The sequence below is a fragment of the Leptosomus discolor genome, chromosome 4 (genome assembly GCF_034619465.1).
Source record: "Leptosomus discolor isolate bLepDis1 chromosome 4, bLepDis1.hap2, whole genome shotgun sequence".
In the NCBI taxonomy this organism is placed as follows: Eukaryota; Metazoa; Chordata; class Aves; order Leptosomiformes; family Leptosomidae; genus Leptosomus; species Leptosomus discolor.
Window position 1 is genome coordinate 22,875,076 of NC_141394.1, and position 26,970 is coordinate 22,902,045.

The following is a 26,970-nucleotide window of genomic DNA, read 5'->3' on the forward strand; positions in this document are numbered from 1 at the left end:
AGAAAAGCTTCTTTCCGAGGCATGTGAAAGGGATGTAGTGAGAGAGTTGTGCCAAAGCCACTCAGACATGGAGGTACCGTCCTTGCAGTGAAGTAAATGGCAAAGTCCCTGGTTGACTAAAGCGTTACCTCCTGACATCAAAATAAACAGACATCATGGTCATCAGGGTAAGAAGCTGGTTAGGTGAGACTGTAACAAGCATAATGCGAATCCAACCCAAACCATTCTATGATTCTAAGTGTGGGAACCTGCAGCATTAAAGACAATGTGAAAGGATGCACTAACAATAGCAATATTTTTTCACTCTTCACACAAGCAGAGAGATAAATGTGATCTGTCTCTGTCTGCCTTTTCTGGAGTGCTGTTTTATGACACAGTTAATGATTTAGCAAAAAAAGTAATAGCCCTGTACCACAGCAATTGCAAATGATCTTTGCCTTCCATCTTAGAAAATGAGTAACAGAGGCCTGTGTTTGACCCCTGTACAAGCATTTTGCTTGTGATGGGGGGGAAGGAAAGTTTGAATAAACAGCTAAAAATATAAGTGTGCAAATGATGCCATGATGTACAGCTACCTTGTTTACCATTATCCTTAGCCATAGATTTATCACTGTGCTCTTAACACATGCCGTACATCTTTTCTTTCCTCTTTTTTTTCCCCTTCTAATTGGAACTCAGCCTGTGAAATGCAATTAAAACTCCCATAAATACTGCCAGCCAGTGCATCTTTTTTCTTCCAAGTAACTACTAACATCTTCGAGAAGACCTCATCAACCCCTGATAGAATATAGACTAATGTATCATCTCATACACCCTGCTCAGGATGGGGAAGTCAATCTTCCCACCTTCCACATAATTAAAGTCACCCACATTATGTGCTTTTCCTTCTCCACTCCCTCCCCTTCCCCAACACATGTATCACCCTGTCATCAGCTCCCTTCCTTTCATCTGATTTATCCTGTTTCTAATCACTGAACAAAATTCAGTGATTTTGAGAAGAGCTGGGGCAGTCCTAGGCACAGCTTGGCACCATGTTTCCTTTTTCTTGCCTCCTCCCATTTTACAGTAAAAGACAGCGCTTTTAACTCTCCTTTAAGAGGGATTATTTCCTCCAATCTAGAGAGTTTATTCCTGCCTGTGAGTGAAAAAAAAAAATCCTCTTCTATTCAGGGTAAATGACTGAGACATTAACAATGACATTCAATGGTACTTCAAAGACTCCTTTGGGCCCTAAAGGTTGTGTAGGGTTGCCCAGGGACCAAATGAAGCCCAGTTAACCCAACAGGTGGCTTCATTTTGCCTGTGAAAAACAGCTGCTGCTTCTCTCAGAGAGGAAAAAATCTCCTGGATTCAGGCAAACAGCAGCTATAAAAATGTCTGACTAGAGGCATCTCTAAAGTTTTCAAGCACCCACCTGGCAGAGGGAGAAGGTGGCTGCTGTGCATGCCAGAACACTGCTCTGGATGTAGCAATGAATCTCTCCAGCTATGGAAAAGGGCATAGACCTTCCAGGATCCAATGGTTTAGAAGTCACGTGTGTGCCCCGTCCCCACAGAAGTACATCATTACTTCTACGAGGCAGAGAAGCTGGAGCTGGAGACACAGAGGCAAGAAACCTGACAGCCCCATACTTCAGATATTTGGATATTCTCCCATGAAACCACACTGGCACAGCCCCTTGGGCACTTGTTTGGAGCTCAGCCAGGGGGACCAGAGCTTTGTGACCCTGGACCACAGCATTCCAGGGGAGGACAGCCTGACACAGCCTTGTGGGGTAATGCCCCTGGCTGGGAGGCAGCTCCCTCACCAGGCCCTGGCAGCTGCTATCTCACAATCCAGGTTCAAAAGTTAAGAGAGGCAGAGGCACCAGAAGGAGCTGCTGAAATCTTTGCTAAGCAATCAAGAGGATAAACAAAGTGTCAGCATCTTCAGCACTTCATTACTGCTATCACTTGATTTTGTAAAGTGCTTTTATTGGACCGTCATCAGTGAATAGTTGCCAAGCCACTTTAAATACTATTACTGCCAAAGGCCAAATAAAAGCCACCATATTTACTGAAGAGGTAGCATTTGCTCTCCTGCTGGATAGAAAGCCAAAAGGATTGGGATTTTAGTTACATTTAATTACCTGGGCACTGGAATTTCCAACCACTTGGAATGGACAATGTCACATTATTAACAGCTCCGTTTTTAGCAAAGTACAGTTCACCAACCAAATGTATTGCAGGTAATGCACTGCCTTCAGCTGGATTTGGATCAAAGATTGTCGTTCCTGACTGATGGTGTAAAACTCGGAAGAAGGGAACTGTCACTATTGCGACTAAGATCTGGGAGCAAACAGACCCCACACCACACTTTTCCCCAAGCTATTTGGCATACTTTATCTCACTAAACGCTTTAGATAAATATACTGTTGACTGACATTTCTATTTTTCATGCTGCAGTGAAATTGAAACCACAGTAACAGTGAAACCAATTCAGAAAAATAAAACCTAACCCCAAAACCCAACAACCTACCTGTCAGCCCATCTATGGTGGACTCTAACCAGCCTCTCATCTGCTCCTGAAGTCAGTGTGGCAAATACATTAAGAAACATCTACAATGCAGCTCAGACCTTCAGCCCTATGGGAAGGGTTCAGCAGGGGCAGAGGAGCAGCAAGAAGAGTCCGAGCCCTGGTGTGTACACTCTAGCCAGTCACACTGCACCTCCATGCCTCAGTTTCCCCATCAACAAACCACATGCCTGAAAAGCCTCCCTGATTAAAGGCAGTGCATAAGTTGTAGGCAATGAAATAGCAATTTACTGACATTGGGCACCCCTTCCAATGATGCTATGTTCATCAGGTCTGGATATAAGAAAGATGAGCCAATTTGTATTTATTTACTGCATCCATTTGCACAATGACCATGTATTTTCCCTTCCATATTTTGTCCTAAATGAAGAACCAGACACTGTACAAGCTGAATTTAAAATAGCAGTCATCATTCGTTGACTAATATCAGAAGATACAGGAACAGTGTGAGGCCACAACAGATGCACAATTGTTATTCAAGCACAAGCAATACTTAGCAACTGCCTGACTATTTTATGGTGATTTGTTTTATAGAGGTGTTCTGCAGAGGTTGCAAATGGCACTCAAAGCTCTGCAAGGCTATCTGACTCTGGCAGAAGTTCCCCTCAAAGCCTCAGCCAACAGGTAGCAGAGGGTTTGGTGCATCACCTCTGCGGAAAGCACACGGCATTTTGTCCTTCATGCACACCCAGCTTTGCTAGTTGCTGTCGGCAGTTTTGGAAAAGGCAGACGTAGGTCTGTGCCCTCATGTGCATCCTTGCCCTGTCATCCTCCACCTCCTTTCCATCTTCTTGCAGGGACCCAGTTGCACCTGATACAGACAGATGTACAATAAATTAAATAAACCATTCATTTCTGCAGCAACAGTCTTCCAATTTACTGAATTGCGTGAGAGCACCTCTCTGTGGAAACTGTCCTTGCATGGCCAGACGTTTAAGAGGCTCATGCCGTAAGTCTCTGGCAAGGTCAGTAAGTGATTTCACGCTCTTGGTGTCACCCCTCAGGAGAACAAGGCAGGACCACCGGGCTGCATGGTTTAATGATCCAAGGCAGAAACCCATTGTAGGGAAGGCAGAGCCCTGGAGATGACAGGATAACGGTGCAGTGGAGATCAGTTCCCTGTAATAAGCCACACTAATGCTGAACTGTGTGAAAGACCACTCAGGAGATAGTGCAATTAATAATCTACTTGGCTGAACACCACTCTCTCTCCTTCGACTGAGGTAGACTGTAGAAAGTTGGGAATAAGCTATGAAGAAATTGCACACAGGGTCCCATAAACTCTTGAAGACCAAAGGAAGTAGGGAAAGCCCAATTTTCTGCTTTTATCTGATTCAACATTGCTTCTTTCATCTCATTTAGGGACACAGAGCAAAGATGCACAAGTTTTGCACAGCAGGATGCAGAAGCACGGTGGGCAACTGCAATGTGTATTCCCAGGAAGGCAGTGAGTGGGTGCAGTGCCGTCCACCGGCATTTTCCATCCAATTCTGCAAATTTGCTTTTGAGGCATCTTTGTCTCTCTCTGCCAAAGGCCCTGCAGAGCTAAAGGGGTCGGAAGCAAAAAGCCCCTTCTACCACTTGACTCGCCCACCACCTCTGGCCCAAACCCACAGGGTAGATTTCACCAAATGCGTAACGGAGTTTGCAAATTTTTCCATAATTTTCACAGAGCAGTGCTCTCTCCAAGGCTTGTCCAAGATCAAGCACTGACAGGATCAGGCTGGAATGCTCTGCACCTCTCAGCAAAGAGCAATGCATCGCCCCGGCTTGCTGCATTGCAGCAGAAAAAACCTCACCCAGCGCCACCATAGCCAGTGGGTGTCCTGCATCGATTTGTACAGGGCCTTTTGATCAGACACTGTATTTTTAAAAATTATCAAGCCTGGAGAAGCAGGAAAATAAATAAATAATAACATTTTCCTTCTGGTGATTTCTATTGTACTGATCTAGCCAGAAATCCCATTAGTTACTCGCTTTGATCAGGACTGTTCCTCTAGGACCAGGAGATGCAGAAAGTGTTCCACCATGCTGGCAAATGAGCACATTTGAAGTGCGTTTTAATTAAAACCTTCCAACTCTTGAGCTTTTTGTAGTATTTGCATGTAGCTGAACTTTGACCCAGCTGCTGTGGAAGAAAAATGGTTTATTGCTGGGCTGCCTGTCACCTTGGCACTGCTCTTGGCTCTCCAGTCGTCCCCCCAGCCCCCCTGCAACAAGGACAGAAGGAGCAGTAAGCTCGGATAAAGCACTAGGCCAGCCCTATTACTGCTATTACATTAACTCTTTGCAAGAAATACAAGTGCCAGAAATTTCATTTCAGACGTCTTTCGAGAACAAGTAAGGGGTTTGCTGTTGAGCGCACTGTAGTAGCAAAAACAGCAGAAGATGTGGAAAAACCTACTGAGACTCAGTGAAACACGCCTCTCCAATAACAAGTAATCCAGGGGAGAAAAGCATTTCTGCCTGATACTGTAAAATACTAATTGGGAACCTGCAATTCATGCACATTGCGAGCTGGAGCCCAGTTTGGATGCAGCACAATCCTTCCAGAGATGCAGAAGCCAGCCTGCCCCGTGGGCGCAGACGCCAGGTGAACCAGCAACCAAGGGGAATAAATCTGGCTAAATAAACAAATAACAGATAAATTACAAACCACATATTAAAGAGAGGTTGGGCTCAAGGCAAAAGAAAGCAGGCAGGAGGGAAACAGGGCCAGAAAACTGCTGGGTGGCCTCGCAGCACAGAGAGCCACCCTGTTTGAATATGGACGCAGCTAGCTGTTATAGAAGAGTCCAGGGAGACTCTCCACTGAGTCGTGAGGTTCAGACTGGACCCCCTTGCTTTCTAAACTTCCTCTCAGAGAGGAGTCTGGGTGCGGCTAGATCCAGTCTTAGCCCCCGACTGTAAAGAAGAGTTCAGACCCTAGGTTCTGCCACAGAGTCAGTTTATTCCCCTCTGAGAGGGACCCCAAACAAAGACATCCTTGGGAAATCATACTCTCATATCTAAGTTCCCCTCCCCTCACGCAACAGTTCAGTCCAATAACAATACTTGGGTCTGGGGTCCTTTTGCTCTTCACTGGATGCTTTTTCTGTCTCCATCTTGTCTTAGCTTGAGGATGCAGCTTCTGTTGAGAATATGGGCAGCTTATTTCCACAGCATGCAGTTTCCTCTGAGAATAAGGCTACCTTGTTCTTCCCAGGATGCAGCTGTCTTAAGACCTCCCTTCATATATTAAGTAGAAGTTCAACATAAGTTCACCACTTGTGGCCTATGGCTTCAGTATCAGGCTACTCATGCTAAGCAAGTTATGCCAAGTATTATACCAAATCGCACAAAGCGATTCATTCCATGTACAGCTCACCTGAGCTAAACGACTAGTTTTCCTTAACACACGCTAATCCAAGTAAAACAAGTTCAATTCAGCCTAAATTTAAGCAATTACATAATTCTAATATTCTACAAGTAAACTATTTTAATCCCCAACAGTCCCCCCTTTGTTTTATTAAGCATACCTGCTGATATTTTAAACAGAGTTTCAGAATTTGCAACGGTTGTAGATCAGGTAAAGGTTGTCTTACACTATCTTATTAAAATTTAGGTTTCCACACTATTATTAATAGTAAGAAGAAACATCCAAAAGTAGCAAAAATAATTATCTCCAGATTACACTCTAGTTCATAGGAAAGATACGGTTCAGTACGTGTACAATTCGTAAATATTACTTTATGTTTCATTTCCCCGCTGTTGGATTCTCATGCAAAGTCAGGGTTTCCACGATCAATCTGCTAATGTTGTGTGAGTTTCCTGCTGCAGATGAATCCTGGTTCCATTTTTAAATTGGTTGTGGTTCTTAGGTGATGGATGCAAACTGTTTCCTCTTCCATCTTTTTTATGTGTGAATGACGAATCCAGGAATCTTTTCCTGCAACTTTAATTGCGTAGTAAGTACACAATAACACAGCGTAAGGACCTTCCCATTTAGGTTCAAATTTATTTTTTCTCTGATTAATTTTACCCATACTTGATCTCTGGGTTGAATGTCAGGTACCTTTATTTCAAGCGGCACTCCTTGATATCAGTAAGCCTCAAAAGTTTGCTGCACATATAATACATATTCTGTCATTTGTTCATCTCTATCTAATAGGCTGGTCCTTGCCGGGATATAAGTTCCAGGCACTGCCAAATGCCTGCCAAATAGTATTTCTGCTGGAAACAGTCCTGTAGGATGCTTGGGTGTATTTCTTATGTCCCATAAAACTAGATTTAGAGCCTCCAGCCATTTTAACCCTGTGCACACACACACTCTGGCTAATTTTTCTTTGATTGTCCATTCTCTCTACTCTCCTTGATGATTGAGGGTGGTAAGTAGTATGTAATTGCTGTAGGATCCCTAACGCCTTAAATGCTTGAATGCATATAGCTGCCCCAAAATGTGAGACCCTATCTGAATCTGTCACTTCTGGTATTCCATATCTAGGAATGATTTCCTTAAGTAAAATTTTTACCACAGTTCCCAAATCTGCCTTCTGGGTAGGAAAAGCCTCTACCTACCCTGATAATTGGTCTACTATTACCAACAAATGCCTATAGCCTAGCGATGATGGCATAGCTGTGTAATCAATCTGTAATTTCTGAAGGGAAAACATGCCGGTAGTCATGTGCCTTTACGCTCAGGGGCCTTAACAGTGGTAAATTGCTGACAAGTTTTACATCCCCCTGAAATCCTCTTTGAAGCAGAATAAATTCCTGGTGCTGTCCACATGCATTGCACTTGGTTCGCAACATTTTCTGCTCCATTGTGAGATTTATCATGGAACCATGTAGCAATGACTAATAAATATTTTCTCAGTAAAACAGGCTTTACCCTATTGTCCATAGGCCATCTTTGTCTTGGATTGCTTCCCACTTTTCCCAATTGCTTTTTTCTTCCGGGCTGACCTCATTGTATAGTTCTGTCATACCTGGTAAGCTCAGTCCCTCTGGATTTTCAGTCACAAGTGTAAAAACTGGAACCTGTTGTCTGGCCATTGCTGCTGCTTTCGCTGCGGCATCAGCTAAGGCATTTCCCTGGGAAACTGGATTATCTTCCAGTGTATGGGCTGCACAGTGTATCCCTGCTATTTGCTCTGGCAATTGTACGGCCTCTAGCAGTTTTCTCATCTCCTTTCCATTTGCCACTTCTTTTCCTGAAGTCCTCATGAATCCTCTGTCTTTCCACAGCATTCCTATAGCATGACACACTCCAAAGGCATAAGGTGAGTCAGTATAAATATTCACTTGCTTGTTTTTACCTTGTTTTACAGCTTGTGTTAGGGCTATCAGTTCTGCTCCTTGTGCACTTGTTTTTGCTATAGTAAAGCTCCTGATTCTCGCACTCCTTAATCATCCACTACTGTGAATCCAGTCATGTGTTTCCCATCCTGGTAATATGAGGATCCATCCACCTAAGAAGTTAGATGAGGGTTCAACATGGGTTCATCTTTTAAATCCTCTTGCGGTTTACTAGTAGTCATAATGACTCTCACAGTCGTGGTGTGGGGTACCATCCTCTGGCAATGGCAAGAGAGAGCAGGGTTCAGGGTATTACAACACTTTAAAATTATATTCTCTGCCATCAATAAATTAAGATCATACCTGTGAGCACCTTGTGGTGATAGGGTCTGAGTTGCATATCATTTTAATAGTATTTCCACCTCATGTGGCACAAATACATATAATCGGTGTCCTAAAATCAAAGGGCAGAGTCTTGCTACCACCTTGCTGCTGCTGCTACTGCTCTAATACATTGAGGAGTCCCATTTACAACAGGATCTAACTTAACTGAGTAATATGGTATGGGCCTCTGATGCGGTCCCAGTTTTTATATAATCACTCCACTAGCTACTCCCTTTTTCTTCTGAGTATACAAAAAAAAAAAAAAAGGCTTACTGTAATCTGGTAAGCCCAACACAGGAGCGGTCATTAAAGCTCTCCTTACATTTCCAATGCCCACCTTCTTTCTGGGCCCCACACCAGGCCTTCTAATTCTTCCTATCTTGTGGCTTCAGTTAAGGGCTTCATTAACTCTCCGAGTCCCAGAATCCATGATCTACAGAATCCCACTTGTCCTAAAAACCCTCTTAACCGCTTTTTTGTTACCAGTTGGGGTAAGTTAATGATTGCTTCAATCCTCTCTGGAGCTATTAACCTCTGCCCTTCTTTTAAGATAAATCCCAAATATTTAACTTCTGTTTGGCACAGCTGTAACTTAGATGGAGATGCACAGCGTCCTTCTTCTGTCAATTTTGTACATAAGTGTACAGTATCTATTAAACAATTATCTTTCAAATTACTTGCTATCAGCGAATCACTCACATACTGCACCAATACCAAATGTCTGGGCAGCTGTATACCTTCCAAATAATTTTTCCATATTCATGAAAACATAGTTGGTGATTCCACAAAGCCCTGTGGCAACCTTGTCCAAGTTAGCTGTTTCCCTTCCCAAGCGAAAGCAAATAATAGCTGGCTTTCCTCTTCAACTGGTATACTGAAAAATGCAGCAGTTAAAACTACGACTGCAAAAACTTTTGCCCAATGAGGAATTTATAATAAAATGGTTGATGGACCTGGTACCACACGATGTGGTACTATCACATGCTCATCGATTTTCCTTAAGTCCCGTGCAAATCTGTATTCCAGATTACCCTCTTGATCAATGCTATTTTTGATAACTGGCAAAACCGGGGTATTATATGGGGATGCACATTACTGTAGAATACCATCCCTCAAAAAGGTATCAATTTGATTTTGAATACTAGGGCATGCTTCACTTGGGATGGGATACTGTTTTACTGCTGGTGGAACGCTCCCCTTTGTTTCTATTTGCACAGGTTGTGCTGACTTTAACAACCCTACATCTGTACTTGGAACCTCCTTCAATTCTGAGGGTATTTCAATTTCATTTCTACTCACACCTTCCTTTTTCTTTTCTTTTATCACACTACTTCCCAGAACAATTAAATCTACCCCTTCTGGTGTTAACCTTATTTCCACATCCAAAGCCAGTAACAGGTCTCTTCCCAAGAGACATATAGTGGTGAATCTTCAGCTATTACAAATCTTCCCCATACAGGCTTATCTCCAATAGTCATTAGCAATGGTTTAGTCAAATTTCTCTTTGCTTCTCCCCCCACACCCTATATCAAAACTTGATCTTTTGTACAAGACCCTTCATGTATATAATTTAAGAGTGATAGGGTTGCGCCAGTGTGTACCAAGAATTTTATTTCTTTACCTTCAATTTTCCCCATTATATGTCCCCTTTGATCTAATTTTGTTTTCCAGAGGGAGTACATAATCAGTACCTCCTCTGGTCTCTGTTCTAGTCACTGAGAATTTGCTCGAGGATGCTGATCATATCGGTCCATTGGTCTGTCTGTCAATTCAGCCTAAATTTAAGTGATTAGACAATTAATTCTAATATTCTACAAGCAAACTATTTCAATCCCCAACACTAGCATAATTTTGCATGAGGGCAGCAAGAGTGAATGGCATCTAAACAGTGTGAGCTTTACAAGCTGTCACAGATACCCACGTAAAACAAGTTTGGGTAACCTGACTTCTGCCTGGCATGTGTCCTGCACGTTTGTACACACACAAACGTGTACACACAGCCATGTGTGTACTTATACCCTCATGTGGATTCAAATCCATATTATCAGCACAACAGTTGCCTGGGAAAGGCAAAATGTCCTGTGAAGTTGCTATACCCTGAGTGGTGTTTCTATGGCGTGGTCACTCAATGCACAATTACTAAAACGCAAATGTTTCAAACTAGTCTGGCTCCTCCACTCTTACATTTAACTTTTGAGGGAGATTACTATAAAGAGCTTACTTCGTACAGTAAAGAAGCCACAGTCAGGGAGCAAGTGGGACATTTATTAAATGTCTACAAGTCCCATGATATTTCTCTAACAGCAGCGGAAGTATTTTTACATTCTTTTTGGCTGTTTTTGAGTCCTGATGTCTTAAGAGCACTTTCAGAAGTACCATTTATGCAGAGTGCTAAAAACGTAAAACTACTTTTAAAGCTAAAATCAGAGATATAACATATCAGACAAAGGTATTATCAGCTTGCAGACTGAGACTAAAGAGCTGAACAGGATTTTATTAGCAGTAAAATTCATAAGCTGCATTCATGGGAAAAAAAAAAATCTATACATTGATGTCATCTGGGCAGTGAAACCATTTTAGATGCTTTACTTTTGCTCTCTGCCAAGTACTGGGCTCAGCACAATACAGAGAGAACTCCTTGGCCCCAAAGACTGTTTTAGGGTGATTAGAATTAGATTAATACAAGATTACTTGGCAATCCTTTAAAAATACGCCAGCAAAATGGGAAATAAAATTTTAAACCTGCACTATCACTCTTGAAATGTAACATCAGCGGTGTTCTGCAAAAACACAAGTTTCTTACAGCCCTGACCTTGTGAAGCTCTTACCACATCTGACTGCAGTACAGTCTGCTCTATGCTTTTTGGAAAATAGCAATATTTGCTCCTCATACATCTCTAAAAATCTAGACTCAGGCTGCCCAGTCTCTGATGCTTTACCCCAAGGCTGAGGCTACGTTGCTGGCAGTGATCCCAGCAACTCCAGGATGTTACAGAGGAACCAGTGTCAGTCCTGCTGGCTGCAGCACCTCAAGCAGGGTATTTGGGGCAGCTCCTGCTCCCTCATACCCAGCTGCATGGCACTATCCAGGTGCAGTCCATCGATAAATGGACACAAGTAGCATACTTTGAAGGAGACTAATCGCTTTACCATAGATATTTGTCTTGCTGCCACTGGGAGAGCACAACCCACACCCTACTGCACAACACCCAATAGATGTCATCGGTCGAATCTCGTCACAAGAACTTCAGTGCCTTTCTCTTTCCCTTTTTAGGAGAAGGGTGGATGGGGATGACTATTCCTTACTACTTTTATTTTCATATATAAATAAGACATTTTACTTTAATGTCAAAATTGATAGGTCTGCCTGTAGATGCAGCAAAATGCTTTTTATTTAATCTTTTAATGTCCTCATATATCAATAACGGGGTTGCCTCACATACTTCAAGAACAAAAATGACCTCTACCTAGAAGTCATATTGTAATTTTGTTGTGTTTTTTTTTTTTTCCATATTCCAAAGAATTCTTCTAATGTTCAAACATGTATTTCTAATACTCCAAGTATAACAAAACGACTTAAAACAAACTATGAAAAAGTGGCAATTGCCAACTGGGGAGTTATAAATAAAACTGTAAAATATTCAGCTGATCCATAATTCATTTGGTAGCAGACACCCAGCCATCTGGGCTGGGGTGAACTCACGACTCTGGAATAGGACGGTGGATGAAGATTTTGCATTCAGAATAAATGCAGCCATCACAAAAAAAATAATAATCAAACAATAAACCTTTTGTGCAACACTGGCTCTGCCAGCATGTTTGTTTTTAACTGCCTATGATTGCATTCTCTGATTACATGTGAACACACTTCAAAATTAAAGCAAAATTCTTCTTCAAGCTGACTGATTACTAGCACATGCACAAGACTTCACAAATGAAATTATTCTCTCTTCCTGCCTGAACCCTCCCTGCCAGCTTGATACTCATTTTCGCATCTCCCTGGACATGAAGGGTGTTCACAGCCAGCAGAAGGATCCTGCTGCAAGGCGCAGCCATGCTGCCGCACACTTGCGGTGAACCCAGGTTTAAACGGAGACCATGGTCTTCGAGGCAGTACTAGCTTAACTCTGCTTATTAAAACACCCCTGTATTTGCCCATCCTGGTATGGAAGATTACATTTTGCTTTTAAAGGTACATCATTCTAGGCTAAATGCTGCAATACCTGTGTTAACACCCTGGAAGCTTGTGCAGCATCTCTAAATGACAGTGCTTTCCAAACACATGGGCAATTGCAAGCCTTAAACCCTCTATTTATGCCATTAATAGCTCCTCTCTGACCAATGCGAATCTAAAGCACAGCTTAAACTATCAGATCATACATACTGAATTCCTATAGGATTGCCTGCAGCTGCTAAAATTTTCTCGAAGTTCATAAAATGATTAGACAAATTCATGGGAGAAAAATCCATTAAGGGCTATAAAGCACAAAGAGGCTGTCCCTGGAGGTTGGAGAGCACTCTAAGGAAGCATCGGTACGTGTCTGCCTCATGCTCATACCCTTTGTATGGTACCCACCACTGATCATTGCTGGGAAGATGATGCAGCTCAGTGGATCAAGTACTGTTACAATGGACATCTACAGGCAAGCCCTGTTCTCCACCTTGGCGTCAGCTTTTGCAGACCCTAGGTCAGCAGTTCTGGTTGAAAAGTAGAGCTTCAAAACCAGTCTTGCTTCTCATGTGAGATGCATGCAACATGCTGCATCTACTGGAGCACCCTCCCAGAAAGTTTTTGTTATTCCTAAAGAAAATAAGCAAGCTGCCCCCCTCCCCAAGCCAAACCAAACAAGCCTATGAGACCTGAAAGTTGCAAGAATCAGGCCCTGAACCTGTTCATTCCCAAAGTCAACCTCTGAAAATATGCACAGCCATCTTCTCGCCTCATTTTCTGATGTTTTCTTGCCAGACTGTGCAGGGCTGCAGTCTATTGGTTTCAAGAGCACGCAGCTGCTAACATAAGATTGCAACAAGCTCTATGTTGCAGGTTTCTCTTTCCAAATTGCCCTTGGCTGCTTTTCAAAGACTGGTACATCCTGTCTGAGAAGGAAAACACCTTCTCCCTTGCTTCCCCCAACTGCAGCGTCCCAGCCTGCACAATCAGAGTGAGGATCACGGCTCTTGGCACACCTCCCTGCTCCAAGAGCTTTCCAGCTGTTCCACACATCTAGCCTTTTTTTTTTTTTTTGGTCAAGCAAGAACCTAGCCATGCCTCCAAGGCAGCAGTACAGGTTGCCATGTCCTGTCCTCCAACACCTTTGTTTAAACAGCATTGCTATCTCTGGTTTGGCCTGAGGAGTGCAGACTCCTTGAGGCATTAGGTTAACTCCTCCTCTGTTAGCAATCACATGTAGATCTTTCTTCCCTTTCTCCCCCAAAAGGCTCGAAAACATCATACAGGTCACAGAAGGGGACTGAACACTGGCTTCTGACTTTTCAAACAGAAAACAGGCAAGGGGCTTATCTGAAAACACACAGAGAGAAGGTCTTTAAGTGTAAAGGAGTCCGTGGCATTTGGGATGCCAGCAGGAGAACCACCTCACTCTCACACCCCTTACTTCCAGGCCAGCTACATGCCTGAAGCCATGCCCAGCATGGGAGATGCTGGAAATGAAAAGCAAAGAAAATTGCTCAGTCGGTTAGGCCAGCAAAAAGTGAACACTCTTGGCCGGTTTTAAACCTAGAAGGGTTTTAAACATTGCATCTTCACAGTGTGGTCCTACAATGACACAACGGGCATGCAAGCAAACATGAATCACAACTGTTTGCTCCCTACAGACCCATTAAGAGACACACGTCTCTGACCAAGATGTCATGGTAGGTGCTTTCTGTATACAAGGCAGATAAGACAAAAGACCTCAAGGGAGATGCACATCTCTGTCTAAAATGACAGCATTACTAAATCATCCAGCTTGGTGAAATCACTGAGAAAAAAAAAAAAAACTCACGTGGTTTCCACTTGAAAAGCAAACTTCAATATTAGCAGCACACGCAGACTGCTCTCTGGAAGCCATCTAAATAGGTGGCAGTTTCAAAAATATGAAAATTGAGCAAAACCATGAAGAAGAAAAGGATGGCTAACACAGTCCTATCATTGCCACTTATGAATTATTCACTGGGCTCCAGCCCACGTGCATGAGGCACACTTTTTAATGCGCTGCGAGAGTGCATTACAGACAGCTCCCTGCCATCTGCGCTGGGAAGTCCCTTGGGCATGTATTTTGCAGCAATCCCATTGGGAAGAACCATGCTTTGGCCAACCCATGTGTCTACAAAGGAATAAGGTTCTCTGCCTGTCTGCGGCAGCTCTAGGGTAGTCACAATGCAGGCCAGCACACTTTCTGCCTCTCCTGGCTTGTGGTGTTGCTCACCCTTTCTAGATACATGTTTTCCAGCAGAAAACATCCGCAAAATCCCACAGAAACAACAGAGGTTTGGGGATTACAAGAGGGTGACAGGGGACCTACTCCTGTATCTGGAGCCTAAGGCCACTGCGTCCCATGTAGACTGCTCCCATCCCAAGTACCATCAGGTCTCCAGGAACTGGGGGGGGCAGAAGCATGCTGGGGTCACCGGCTGAGATTAGTTGATCTGCCTCCTCTTGTGCACAAAACATTACTGTTTCCTTGCTGTATTTCCAAATCTGATTTCAAAAGTTCAGAGGAAAATTACATCAGTCTGAAAATGTCAGACTGACTGACGGTGCCAATTCTTTTTCTCATTATTTTAAATTGGGGAGAGAGGAAGGGGGACAAATTATTTTGGAGAAAACCACTTTTTTTTTCAGGAAGCAATCCCTTTGAGAGCCCAAACCAGAGGTAGTTTCTGCTGCCAAAAGCTCCCATGCACAGAAAAGGTGGTGCTCCCAGCACCCCGTTGCCTGTGCATTCTCTGCAGGCCTGAAATTAGCACGGTCTTTTTGGGACAGAAAAAAGCCAAACCACCAAAACAGATCCTGGCATTTCTCTGCAGTGCTGGGTTAGTGAATACCTGCCAGCAGGGCTCCAGCAGCCAGACCTATCCCACAGCATGCAATTTTCTCATTTTCCACAGCCAGCAGTTCTTGTAGCAGGATTTCTCCTACTGCTACAGCTGGCCTTGTGTCACTGCCTTTAGTGACTCAACTTCATTACACCAGCCTTCATGAATAAATAATCACACCATCAGAAAACCTGTGCAAGGGAAAGGATGAGAGCCCAAAGCCGCATCTTCTGTTGGTAATTTCAGGGGTAAGATGAGTGGGCTGAGACTCCCTGAAGCCCCATGTGCCCTGCCTGCTCTTATTTGAGAGAAGATAGCTGAAGGTGAGGCTTTTTCAGAGACAACCAGTATCTCTGGGCATGGCCAGGCATGGACGACTCCACCTGCCCACCTCCATTACTTGCATCAAAGGACACTTTTCAGAGGCACCTTGAGAAAACAGATATCCACTTTTCACACTCAGCAGCTAGTCTGATTTGCAAAGTCCCCCTCCACGGTTGCTTTACTTCTGGCATGCAAAAACGGATGATCCCCTCAGGAATCCTGGAAGAGCACATTACGGGGAAGCATCTTCGATGCTACAGCTACAGCAGACAGGCCTGGTTCTCCTCCTGAACGAGTGGTAGGACTAGCCAAAGAGACAACAACATACAGTCACCACTCCTTGCTTTGGACAGAGGTTTGATTCAACCTCCTGTTAAATCAAACATGAGAGCATACAGACGCAATTTCAACATCACACAGTGAATTAAACACTCATGGCTCTATCCATTAGTATCTCTCTCTATTGTGGCTCTACCGTGGTACACAGGGAGACTGAACCAGAAGCTACACTTACCTACTTGTCCTTAGCATGAGCCACGCTTGTCCCAGGGCTACTGGTTCCTGTAACAGACCTTTCAATACAAGGCTGGAGGTGAAAACTGCAGGGGGGTTATTCTTGGCCTGATGCACAGGGAGGCAGCTATGTGGATAAATCCTGCTGCAACTATGGGGAGTTTGGCACATAACTCACAAACCAGGACCATTTCCTCACAGTCTGTACCGATCAGCAATGTATCATCTCCTCTCGTGCCGCTACATTTACTGAGTTTTATGTGGATTTAACTCCACACATCAGGGAAAATCCAACGCCAGCAATGAAATACTAATACAAACCCACTAACAGAAAAATACACTTTTTCCAACAACAGTTATTGGCAGCAGCCTTCACAACAGGGAAACAGTAAACAGCACTAGGACTGTGACACCCACTGATCTGCATTAAACAGGTGCCTTCAACAGGTGTCATACTACTGTCCACCGATGCTCCTCCAGAAGAGTTTCTGCCACAACCATCAGCAGCAACCCTAGCATGCCTTTATTTCCCCTCCTTGAGATATATCTGAACGATTTGTTCAACACTTCAACAATCCAGTCTAATTACCATGACAGGTATCTGATGCAGTGCGATGCAATCGCACTCTCTTGCTGCTGGCTGCCAAGCCCATGCACATACACCTGGGTAGCAGGAATGAAATGCAGCCCTGCTCCAGCTGGTAGTCTCCTGCTCCGCAGTGAGGATCTGCCAATCTCCACCTAGCTGTTATGCTGCATACCACACTGGGTTTCCCGGTTAAGCCTTCTCTGTAAGGAGAAGGCTTTGGGTGGCTCCAGTGATCTGGCAGCACAGTCCTCACAGTCCCAAATGCCACCAGCTCACATTCCTGGAAGGGTTCTGCAGTGGACAAGTGTTGCTGGGGAGCCCTGAATTAAACGGCAGGAAGCAAGCCAGGTAGGCAAAGGGAGAGACCCTAAAACACAGAGCATGAGGGACAAGAGAAGAAGGACTGAAAGGTCTCCAGGGCTTACAGAAGCCGTGTGATGTGCCTGGTGCGTTGATGTGCACGGAAGGAGATGTGATCATGTTTTTGCCTCTCATCACACCTCCAAATGACAGGGGACAACAGCAACTCCCTGCCTTTGTCCAAGGTGACAGCCCTTTTCAACCGCTGGGCAAAGGAAGGGCAGACAGATCTGAAACCTGGACAAAGGAACAAACCAGTCTACACGACCTCTGCCTGTACAGTGCAAAACAAAGGAGGACACAGTATGCAATGTCACCTCAGCCCTAGCTTATTGAAGAAGCAGTGACAACGTACCATATCTCACCAGCTTGAGCTCAGTCGCTTTAGAATCACGGTGCAGAAGAGGGATTAAATTTCTTAAAGTCACTCCAAACAATTTTCTTAGGGTAACTGTTTGCAAAGTTAGGACATTTTAACCATTCGCATTTTTAATCAAAATCAACTCTTAGAAATTTCCCTTTCCCAACACAAGAGGCAACTGTTTTATTTCTGGTTTAGTGAGTGGATACACCGAAATGCAAAGAAGTGGAAGGATCTCTAAGCTGCTTAGCGTAAAAGGAAAAAGCCACAAATCCTAAAAGTGTGTCCTGCTGGAAGGAAACATGCTGAAGACTGCAGTAATTATAACCTATGAGACATAACACCCACCCCCCCAATATCTGAAAAGGCCACAGTCCAGCCCTCCATGCTGGGGACTTCCACCCATTTCAAAGAGGGGTCTGCACTGGATCTGACTGGCTCGGGCTCCCACCCCAGACATTTCCCCATGTTGAAGATCCACTTACCTGCCTGGTTTGTGGTTACATTTACAGACACAAACTGCCGGGCTCCAGGGTTCTGGTCGGACACTCCATTCACTGCCTCAATTTCAAAGGTATAGTTTGTATGAGCAAGCAGATCCACCATCATGACAGAGGTGTTTTTCAGGCCGGTTTGCTGGGGGAGGTACCTGACATGACCGCCACACACCTCACACAGACCTGAGTGTGAGTTGCACTTCTTGCATGCAATATAATAAGATACATCTTTCCTTCCACCAGTATCAGCAGGGGGAATCCATTCCAGAAAGACACTAGTCTCGTTAACATTTGAGATGGCACTCCGAGGAGCAGAGGGGGGTCCTGGTTTGTAAAGTGAGAAAAACACATGGTAAAAACAGCATTATCAGTCAACCTGTTCTCTACTGCTCTCTAGGTTGAAAAGAGATGCCCCGTTGCTCATGTGCCAGAAAGTATGTGGGGACCATTTGCAGCAGTACCCAAAGAACTGGGAAAATCGGGATCTGTTTTGAGCACTCCCACCTCACCTCAAGGGGTCCGTATTGGGAGACAGTCACCTGCACTGAGCTCAAACCCAACAGGAGTAGCACTCCACCCTGGGGCATTGCCTCTGGTGCTCTCCTTGCTCTTCCTGTGAAGGGAGCTGCAAATCTTTGCTCTGCCCAAGTCACTGTTGGCTTCATCATGAGCAAGATTCCCCCTCCTCACCCCACTGTCCCTATATTACTAGGCCTAGGTGCTAAAAGGAGACACGCACTGGGATATTCACGCTACTTAGGTACTCAACTCAGATGCCGAATCTTTCCTCTGTGCGCACCCACCTCTCCCCATCAGCTATTTGGCAACAGTGAAACCTATGCTTGGGCATCCAAATCACACCTAAGTGAGATGCTCAGTGTAGCCCAAAGCAGATGGTGATCTGCACAGGCCATTGGAAATGTGGCTGGATCCGGCTACTCTACGGCAGCCTTCTTGGTCCCTGCCAAGCTCTAGCACGGTTGGTTAGCCACATCGCACTTGCTTGTTTTGCCAAGCCTCCCTGCTCAGGATGCCAGCGTGGCGCTGGCAAGGCTATCCAAGGGAAACAGCTGCTGCAGAGGTACCAGAGCTCCTGTAAAGGTGAGCTGTCCTGCTGGGAAAGGCCATGGCTGGGCAAGCAAAGCCCACCTGGAGACACCTTCAAGACTGCTTACTTACAGAAGGTGCTGCAAGCTTTTTGTTTTTAACAGGCTTGTGTTGGAGACGAAGGGCAAGCTGCAGATACACCCTGAAGACAATGTGAAAGGACAAGCAGGAATCTCATGCAAGAGATCCACACGTTATATACTCAGGGAATGCTAATGAACAAGGAAGAAAAGAGAAGATTTATCAAAGCAAGCCAAGACGAATTTTAGTCACGGCACCACCAGAAGTTATACAGCAAAGACTGGGATTTTTCCAAGGGAGGTAGAGGACAGAAGGCAACACACTCCCCTTTGGTTTGAATGAAGCTGTCAAAATCTATGAGCAGTTCCTTGAAAAGAGCTCGACAACTAGGTTCACCAGCTAGAAATCCATACGAATTTAACAGCCTGTCTTAGGCTGTCATCTTCTTGTTTTATCGTGATTATTAAACTTGATTCGTTATTTAAAACAAGCAGAGTTGCAAAAACGAGATTACCTTATAAACCAGAAGCATTTTCCTCTATTCCCCTTTTTAAGTCTATAAAATTGGTAACACTGATAAAACACTGTCATGATTTCGACTCGAGCTGTTCTGGTTAAATAGGAAACTCACTGCCAGAGGAAATATATAATCATGATTTTTTTTTTTTTTGTGAGTGGGTGGGGTTCTAAGTTAGTTTAGGAAAAGACACATCAGCTTTGTTTTGTTCTGCGATCACTTCAGATCACTACAAACCGGGACCAAGCCACTTGCAATCTGTGCTGCAGGGATCCAGCGCTATTTAGGCAATGACACCAAGGTACAGCCCAAGCCAGGACTATTTTCTGCACTGTCATACACGTGCTGGTAGAATGGAAACAATGAAATTCATCACTGGAGCTGTGTGGACTTATATATATTGCACTCAGGAGTTTTTTATATGTGTTTTACCGGTCAAATTGCCCTACTTTTTCTTCTACTGGATGAATGTTCTTTTACTGCTACCAGTACTCCAGGAAAAAATAAAGAACTCGGGCACAAGAAACACTTACTGGACAATGTGTCTTTAACAGGGGATAAATTATTACTTTTGTGAAGTCACTAGAGGTTTTCACTTGCTTTGTACAGAAAAATCGGCTGCTCTTCCTGAAGGCTTAAAAACATCAACTTCAGTGGAAGTGCTTTGAAGCTAGTGGGACTTCATAACCTATAAAATTAGCATTCTCACAGGGGCTCAGAGAAAGGTCTTTAGTAGTCTACATATATCTAATAAGACCTGCTTGAAGAATCCTGAAACTACACTTGCGTAAAACTTTGATAAATCACAGCTGGGAGAACAAAACAGTGTTTTACCCTTGGAAGAAGGGGGCCCTAGGTCTGGTTTAATTTCCATCCTCCTTTTGTCAAGGACAAAGATGATAGTTTACTGGGTTTTTTTGTTTTTGTTTTGGTTTTTTTTTTTAATATATGTATTTTTTCAGTTTGCTGCTTTATCCCTTAAGTAGGTAAGATTCACCCTTCTGCACCACAATTTACTGACCAGAGGCAAATGTATTCTGAAGACAAAGATACTGGTGTTCTTCTTGATGGACAAAAAACTTGTTGTTTGCCCAACATTTGTTGTTTTGCACATATCTTAAAAACATAACCTGAGAGAGAAGTTACCCTTGAGTTACAAATATATTTATATATACGTACACACTCAAAGTTAACTGTAAACTTTTTCCAAATAGAACGTTACACTAAACACTACAAAATCTTCAGTTTGTCCCATGTGTTATACTATTAAAAATATTTCCCCAATATGCTCTGAACAGCAACAGGGCTACTCGTCAGAGATGGGAGGGAAAAAAAAACCCTGTAACTACATTTTCATTTTAAAGAGATGTTGTGCAAGGAACTGAAGCTAGGATTACTTAGTTAAGAAGAAATAAAGTGCAGTTACCTGGAAGATACATAATAATATTAAGAGAATTCTCAAATGCCCATCAGGACCAAACATTTTTTTTGTCTGAGGGCAATAATTACTTCAGACTGCATCACAGCACTATTAATTTCAAAATTACCCATCATTACTTATAAAACTTGCTTAAGGAACTGGAAAAATTAAATAAAAATTTATTCCCCCCCCCCAATTGTACTTAATTGAGCAGTTGACAGTGGTGTAGCCGTTAGTTTTCTTTGGTGATGCTGGTGGTGGTGGGGAGATTCATGCAGTTTGGGACAGAAAAGTATTCATTTTAAGTGAGGAAAATGTGATTTCGTAGCTGTCTGGCTGGCAAGGGGACTTTGCAGGTGTACACCTGAAAATGGACATTGATATAGTCTCTAAAATTAACTAGATTTCAAGTTGAGGGAATCCTATGAATATTACTAACTTCTGCAGTAATAAATAATAAAAACATACCAAAAACTTGTAATATTTTCCTAGCAGTCATGACTCAAGTCTATCTCGCTTGTGTTTCAGTTCACGATGAGTCGTTCCCTTCCAGATCTAATTGGACTGGTTTAAAACATTAGTGTCACTACCTACTCTTTACTCTCCCTGCCAAAATTTACTAACTCTGCAGCTGAGCTGGTGTAACGCATGGCTCCTCCTCCTCACCTTCAGCACAAATATAGCTGGATTAGGATAAAATCCCAAGAAAGGATGTGTAGGGCAAGCGAGGGTGACTGAAGCACACAGAGAGGGCTCAGGTGATTCCCCTCTGCTTTTCGGATGTGAATGCCAGCAGAGATGCTGCTGCAACATCCTCAACTGCTGCACCCGGGTTTGCAGGGGGTAACAGAAACTGAGCAGTGCCTTGGTCAGCATTAAACCTCTCATCTGTCCCAGTGCCCTGCCAAGCCATATCCTAATACAGCTTCAGGCACTACGCCTGTGCTTTAACTAGTTTATAGTAAGCTTCCAAAACAACAACAAAAACCCCACAAACCACAACAACAAAACCACCAAAACCAAAACAAAAGCACCCAAACATTAAAACCCCCAAACAAACTTAAAAAAAACAAATCACCACCAACAAATAAGCATAAAAACCCCAAACAAAAAGAAAATCCCATGGTATTTGCAGAATCAGAAATTACAGCCTTTACCCACAGGATCCAAATTCAAATCTGGGGCAAACAGGCACTAAAATTTAATTTCCTTTTAACATGAGCTGGCCACCAAGCTTGTTTGCGCCTCTCTGAAAATCCTGCCCTACGCTGAAGTCTCAGGCATGCATAAACCTCTTCCTCAGGGATGGCAGCTCCTTCGCTGTGCTAATTCACCAGCAGGACAGACTGGATGCGTATCCCTCCATCCTGAGAAGGGACAAAGAGCAACCGATGCTGGGCAGGAGGCACTGTGGACACCAGCAGTCTGGCATAACTCTGTATCGGTCCCTGGCTTTGGTTCTGCCTGCACAAAAAAGCCAATTTTATGTGCATTTCCAGAGCTGAGAGTACTGCTCTCTCTTCCCATTTCCCAATACCCCACTGGACCTCATCGTCTCTCATTTGTCTATGCCTTTTAAGTCAGGCCAAGGGCCAAAATGGACATCAAGAAGCCCTGGTATCAAAGTTTTCATGCTGTAACCCACCCTTGCTACTGTTCCAAAAGACACCGGCGTAACTGGCGTACCTATTTAATAAACTGAGAAGTGCTTGCATGACTCAGCCCCCCAGCCCACTTTGATCCGACAGCACCAGCTACTGCCATGCTGCCTAAGGCTGTCTCCTCCCCTGCAGCACACCTTCCAACAGTCACATGCTTCATGCTCCTTCTGCTGATGAAAAGCAAGCGCAGAGTTCAAGGGCCCCAATTCTGCTCCGAGTGCCTCCTGCGGGCAAGCAGAGACCTGCCGAGGGCAATTTCCTTTGCAAGAGCATCTCTCCAACAGGAACAGACTTTTTCTTTCTCTTTTTGAAATGCAAACTTGGGAAGCTACTAAGCACATCTGTATTCACTGGGATGAAGGCACAAAAAGCCACTATCATGCACACATGATGCAATGAAACAGTATGGAAGTCACCTCTGTACTGTTGCCCAGTGGCTCTGAGCGCACACGGACTCATAAACCTCCTTCTCCCTTCATCGCCCAAGTTCCCTGGAAGCTCTACCTGCTCCTGCCCCAGTACTTCAGCTCCTTTTCGGTCCTTTTAAACCACTTTTGCACCTCAAAAATCACATTTGGAGCATGACAGACCCAGTTCAGGAAAAACCTGTGGTTTTGGTGGGACTAGCTGGGGGCATGCAAATTGTGGCCCTAAGTATCTGAAACATACACTGAACAGAAACTTTCAAGGTACAGCTCTCAGGAAAGCTCACTGATGGCAAGAAAGGGGCAAAATTAGTGATTCCACTTCCATTGCCTCCACCTTGGACTCCTAATACCCTAATTTGCCTGTTATACTACCCTCCCCCTACTCCAAGGGGATAAGCTCTACATTTTTGCTGCAGGTTTGGAGAAGCAGTTTCCATTACAGAGTTTTGAGACTATCCTGAAGAACGAATCCCCAGGCAGACTGGAAAGGTAGGGCTCTCTCCCTGCTTGTTGACCCAAAATGAGTTGAGACAACACTAAGCAGGACCATGTAGACTCTATCCATGCCTACTGCTGACAAGTGCTACCCACCGTTTCCTCCGCATGCGTGCCCCACACCAGTACCCATGCACGCACCAATGTGGCGCCACGCCGCTGGCTGAGTCCAACCATGAGCAGATGGCAAGAGATGGAGCATCCATTCGTTACAAAAATGCTTGCTGGGTTTAATGCCAGCTTTTGAAGCAAAAGGCTTCGAAAAGTCTGTTCATGTGTAACTGGGGCTATGGTGGACAAAGGCAGTGACATTACAAGTGTGTCAAGGCTAGTTCAGGCTCCAGCCCAGAGCCTGTAAAAGCACATTAATTAGGACCATAATGTCTAGTCACAGTACAGGAACAGCTCAAAAGGATTAAAAACAACCCTATAAGCACATGCTTACTTGTACAGGCCATTGTAGGTGGGTCTGATTCCTTCCTAAAATAGTGTTCTTCACACAGGCAAGATGTGGATGCTTCATCAAGCGTGTAGCTGTGAGGGGGACATTTGCTGCAGGATGGACTGTGGGGTGAAGCTTTGAAGAACCCAGGTCTGCATACTGTGAAAAGAAGAACCACAGGCTAAGCTCTCCCATCATAAAATTAGTCTCTTCACATTTCTTTTAAAAAACTCACATATCTTCAGCTAGAAAACAGAGAAACACTCACCAGCCATTTGGTTGCATATTTTAAAACAGTCTATGTCACTAACGGACAGTGTATACTTAAAAATCTGCATGAAAAGAGAATAGGAAGCTGTTGATTATTATTTTCCCCTAGCATCGGCCTTTGCTGGGTATTTATTTTCCTTACTGAATGCATCAGAGCTAAAATCTTTTGGGCTCTGCTTTAGAAAACATTATTGCGTTTGGGTTTTTTTCATTCAGTCTTAGAAAAACAGGTAAAATACATCTCATGGTTTTCATTTAAGATGTTCTACATCCAGAAATCAATGTCTCGGCAAACAAATAGCAACATGGTGGTGGAGGGGATCTCAAGATTGACAGCTTTAAGACATTGTGATAAGGCTACTTCCCTAGGGTCTTTTCCCCTGCAAACCTGTGATGAATTTTAAAATGCTCCATATAAGACAGACTGCTCTGGGTATAGCCTGAACCAGGCATGCACGCCGCACAAGATATTCCTTCCAGCTCCAATATATATGCATGATGAGACACAAAGACTTGATACGACAGCTATTTTTTTCTCACAAATAGAATATACAGCTAAGGGTAGCTTGGGATTTTTCTTTTAATTTTTAAAAATAATTTGAAGTGAATACAGTAATATCTTGTTTCCAGCCTCCCGAAACAAGTGCTTTTTCACCTACGCAAAGCACTCTGCACTTCACCCGCGTGCGCACGCTCAGCCAGGAGCAGTGACCACCACAGACTTGCACATATCCACCCTAGCTTTAGGAAAAAAACAGCCGGCCCTGTAACCATACTATTTTATGTGGATTTCCAAAACTACTGCTAGAAAAAGGAGTAAAACCTGATTTTCTGTTTGTCTCAAAAGGCAGAGACACAGAGACATGTTAAAGCAGCTCCAAACTGCTGCTACTTTCTTCCTTCAGAGATGCTCTAAAATAATTCTGCCCAGTATGGTATCAGCGATGCACAGGTCTGCTTTGAGACTTACAGAAGTTACCTGGAAATCACAGAGCCTTTCCATCTGCATTCAAACCTCCCCAGTTGTAATTAGCTTGCAAAGAAAATGAGCTAAAAGCAAAAGCATTAATATTATCCCATCAGGAATGTTCCAGACTATCACAGCATGAAAGTCGTGCTAAAATTCAGCCAGTGATGACAGAATTCATCTTCACCATAGATAAAGTATAGGTTTTTACTAGTGATCCCTTTTCCTCTAATGGACCAGCTAGGGCAACTGCCTCTAAAGTTTGCTCTGCTTCCTGCAGTACCACAGAAAGTCTCTCGACATCTTCCTTTTACGTCACTAGCTTCTTCACCAAAGGCGAGATATTCGCACATCAACTACCTCCCAGAGCCAACCAGTAAGTCCCTGCCAATGAAGATCACTCATGCATCAGAAAGGGTTTGATCCAAGAGCATCCAGCAGACCTCCCCCAGGCCCCACCTCTTGCCCAGACCACGAAACTCTCACCACAAGCACCACACAACCCTGAAGTGGTTCCCAAGCCCACCACAGGCTGCCAGGTCTCCATCATGTACCTGCACCCTCTCCATCCTACTCTAGGGAATGCTCATCTCCAGTATCCCTGCTGACCTCCCCAAACCAGGCGCCCTCCCACACTTTCCCCCAGATCCCTTTTCTCCCCACAAGACAAACAGAGAACAACTAGTAGGAATGGAGGGATTTACAGGTCATTAAAAACCCAATTCCCAAAATTGCTCATCGTCCAACTAGTGCTCCACACCTAGGCTGTGAGCTTTGCTGGATGCAGTTCATCTACTTTGTGTTCATACACCAGGACTGGCGAACAGACCTAGGCTTGAACTTATTCTTGATGGCTGTTAGCAGACTTGCCATGAGCCACCCTCATGCTTTATGGCACGTTCCTCAGTTTCTAGCACAACGTTCTTTTATTTACTTCACAGACACCTTCAAATGCTGCCCTACCTACAGCAAGGACTTGTTATACAATCTCTGGAAAGTCTTCTGAGAGATGAGACCACCAAACGGCTCCTCTCTAGCCTACAATTTGTATTTCAAAGCCAAATCACACTCTTGCACATCCAGACAATAGAGATGGGCAAATGAAAGCACAAAAATGCGAAACACATAACAGGGCAGCCCATGTCTAGTGTGTATTCAATGTAATTAGCCTTCAAAAAAGGACTTGAATTTATCTCATTATGTCCCATCAAGACAGACAGAAAATCATTATGGCACAGGAGTTTACCGTGCTTCTATTTTGCGCTAAGCAGTAAATGCAAAATAAGTTAGTTTTTCTTGACAGATTTTCAACGAGGTGCAGCTTGTTAATGACGGTATGATACGTAGCTCAGCTCAAAGGGAACGTTTGGTTTTCATGAATAAGTACGGAGCCAACAGATGTACAATGGCAATAACCCATGTTTTAATGAGGGACGTGAAATAAAACTGAACTGGACCAATCTTTGTATAATCTGCAGACTCCCATGGGTCAGGCAAGTCCCTTCTCTATCCAAAAGGTATAAGGAGGAACATTCAAAAGCATTAAATTACACTGAAGATTTCAACATGAGTCCTCATAACAAACAGCCAGCAGAGCAGTGTGCTGTCCTATCTAAGTGAAATATTCTTCTGTCAGTTAGAAAGGAAGAATTCAGGGACAGGGGATGGTATATGCAAAAAAAGGGAGGACAGAAAATAAAAATAAATGCAAGAATTACCACAGCG

At 43.9% G+C, this 26,970-nt stretch overlaps 1 protein-coding gene across 6 annotated transcripts in view; it reads right to left on the reverse strand.

Moving 5' to 3' along the window:
* Nucleotides 1-26,970, reverse strand: part of EPHA5 (EPH receptor A5) — a 203,288-nt gene that overhangs the window by 67,732 nt on the left and 108,586 nt on the right. For all 6 annotated transcript variants that reach the window (XM_086464672.1, XM_086464678.1, XM_086464676.1 and 3 more), the window contains 2 exons: nt 24,012-24,167; nt 17,906-18,241 (listed from right to left, as the gene is read on the reverse strand). In XM_086464672.1, coding sequence (XP_086320798.1) covers nt 17,906-18,241; nt 24,012-24,167 — 492 coding nt within the window. The remainder of the gene's footprint in view (nt 1-17,905; nt 18,242-24,011; nt 24,168-26,970) is intronic.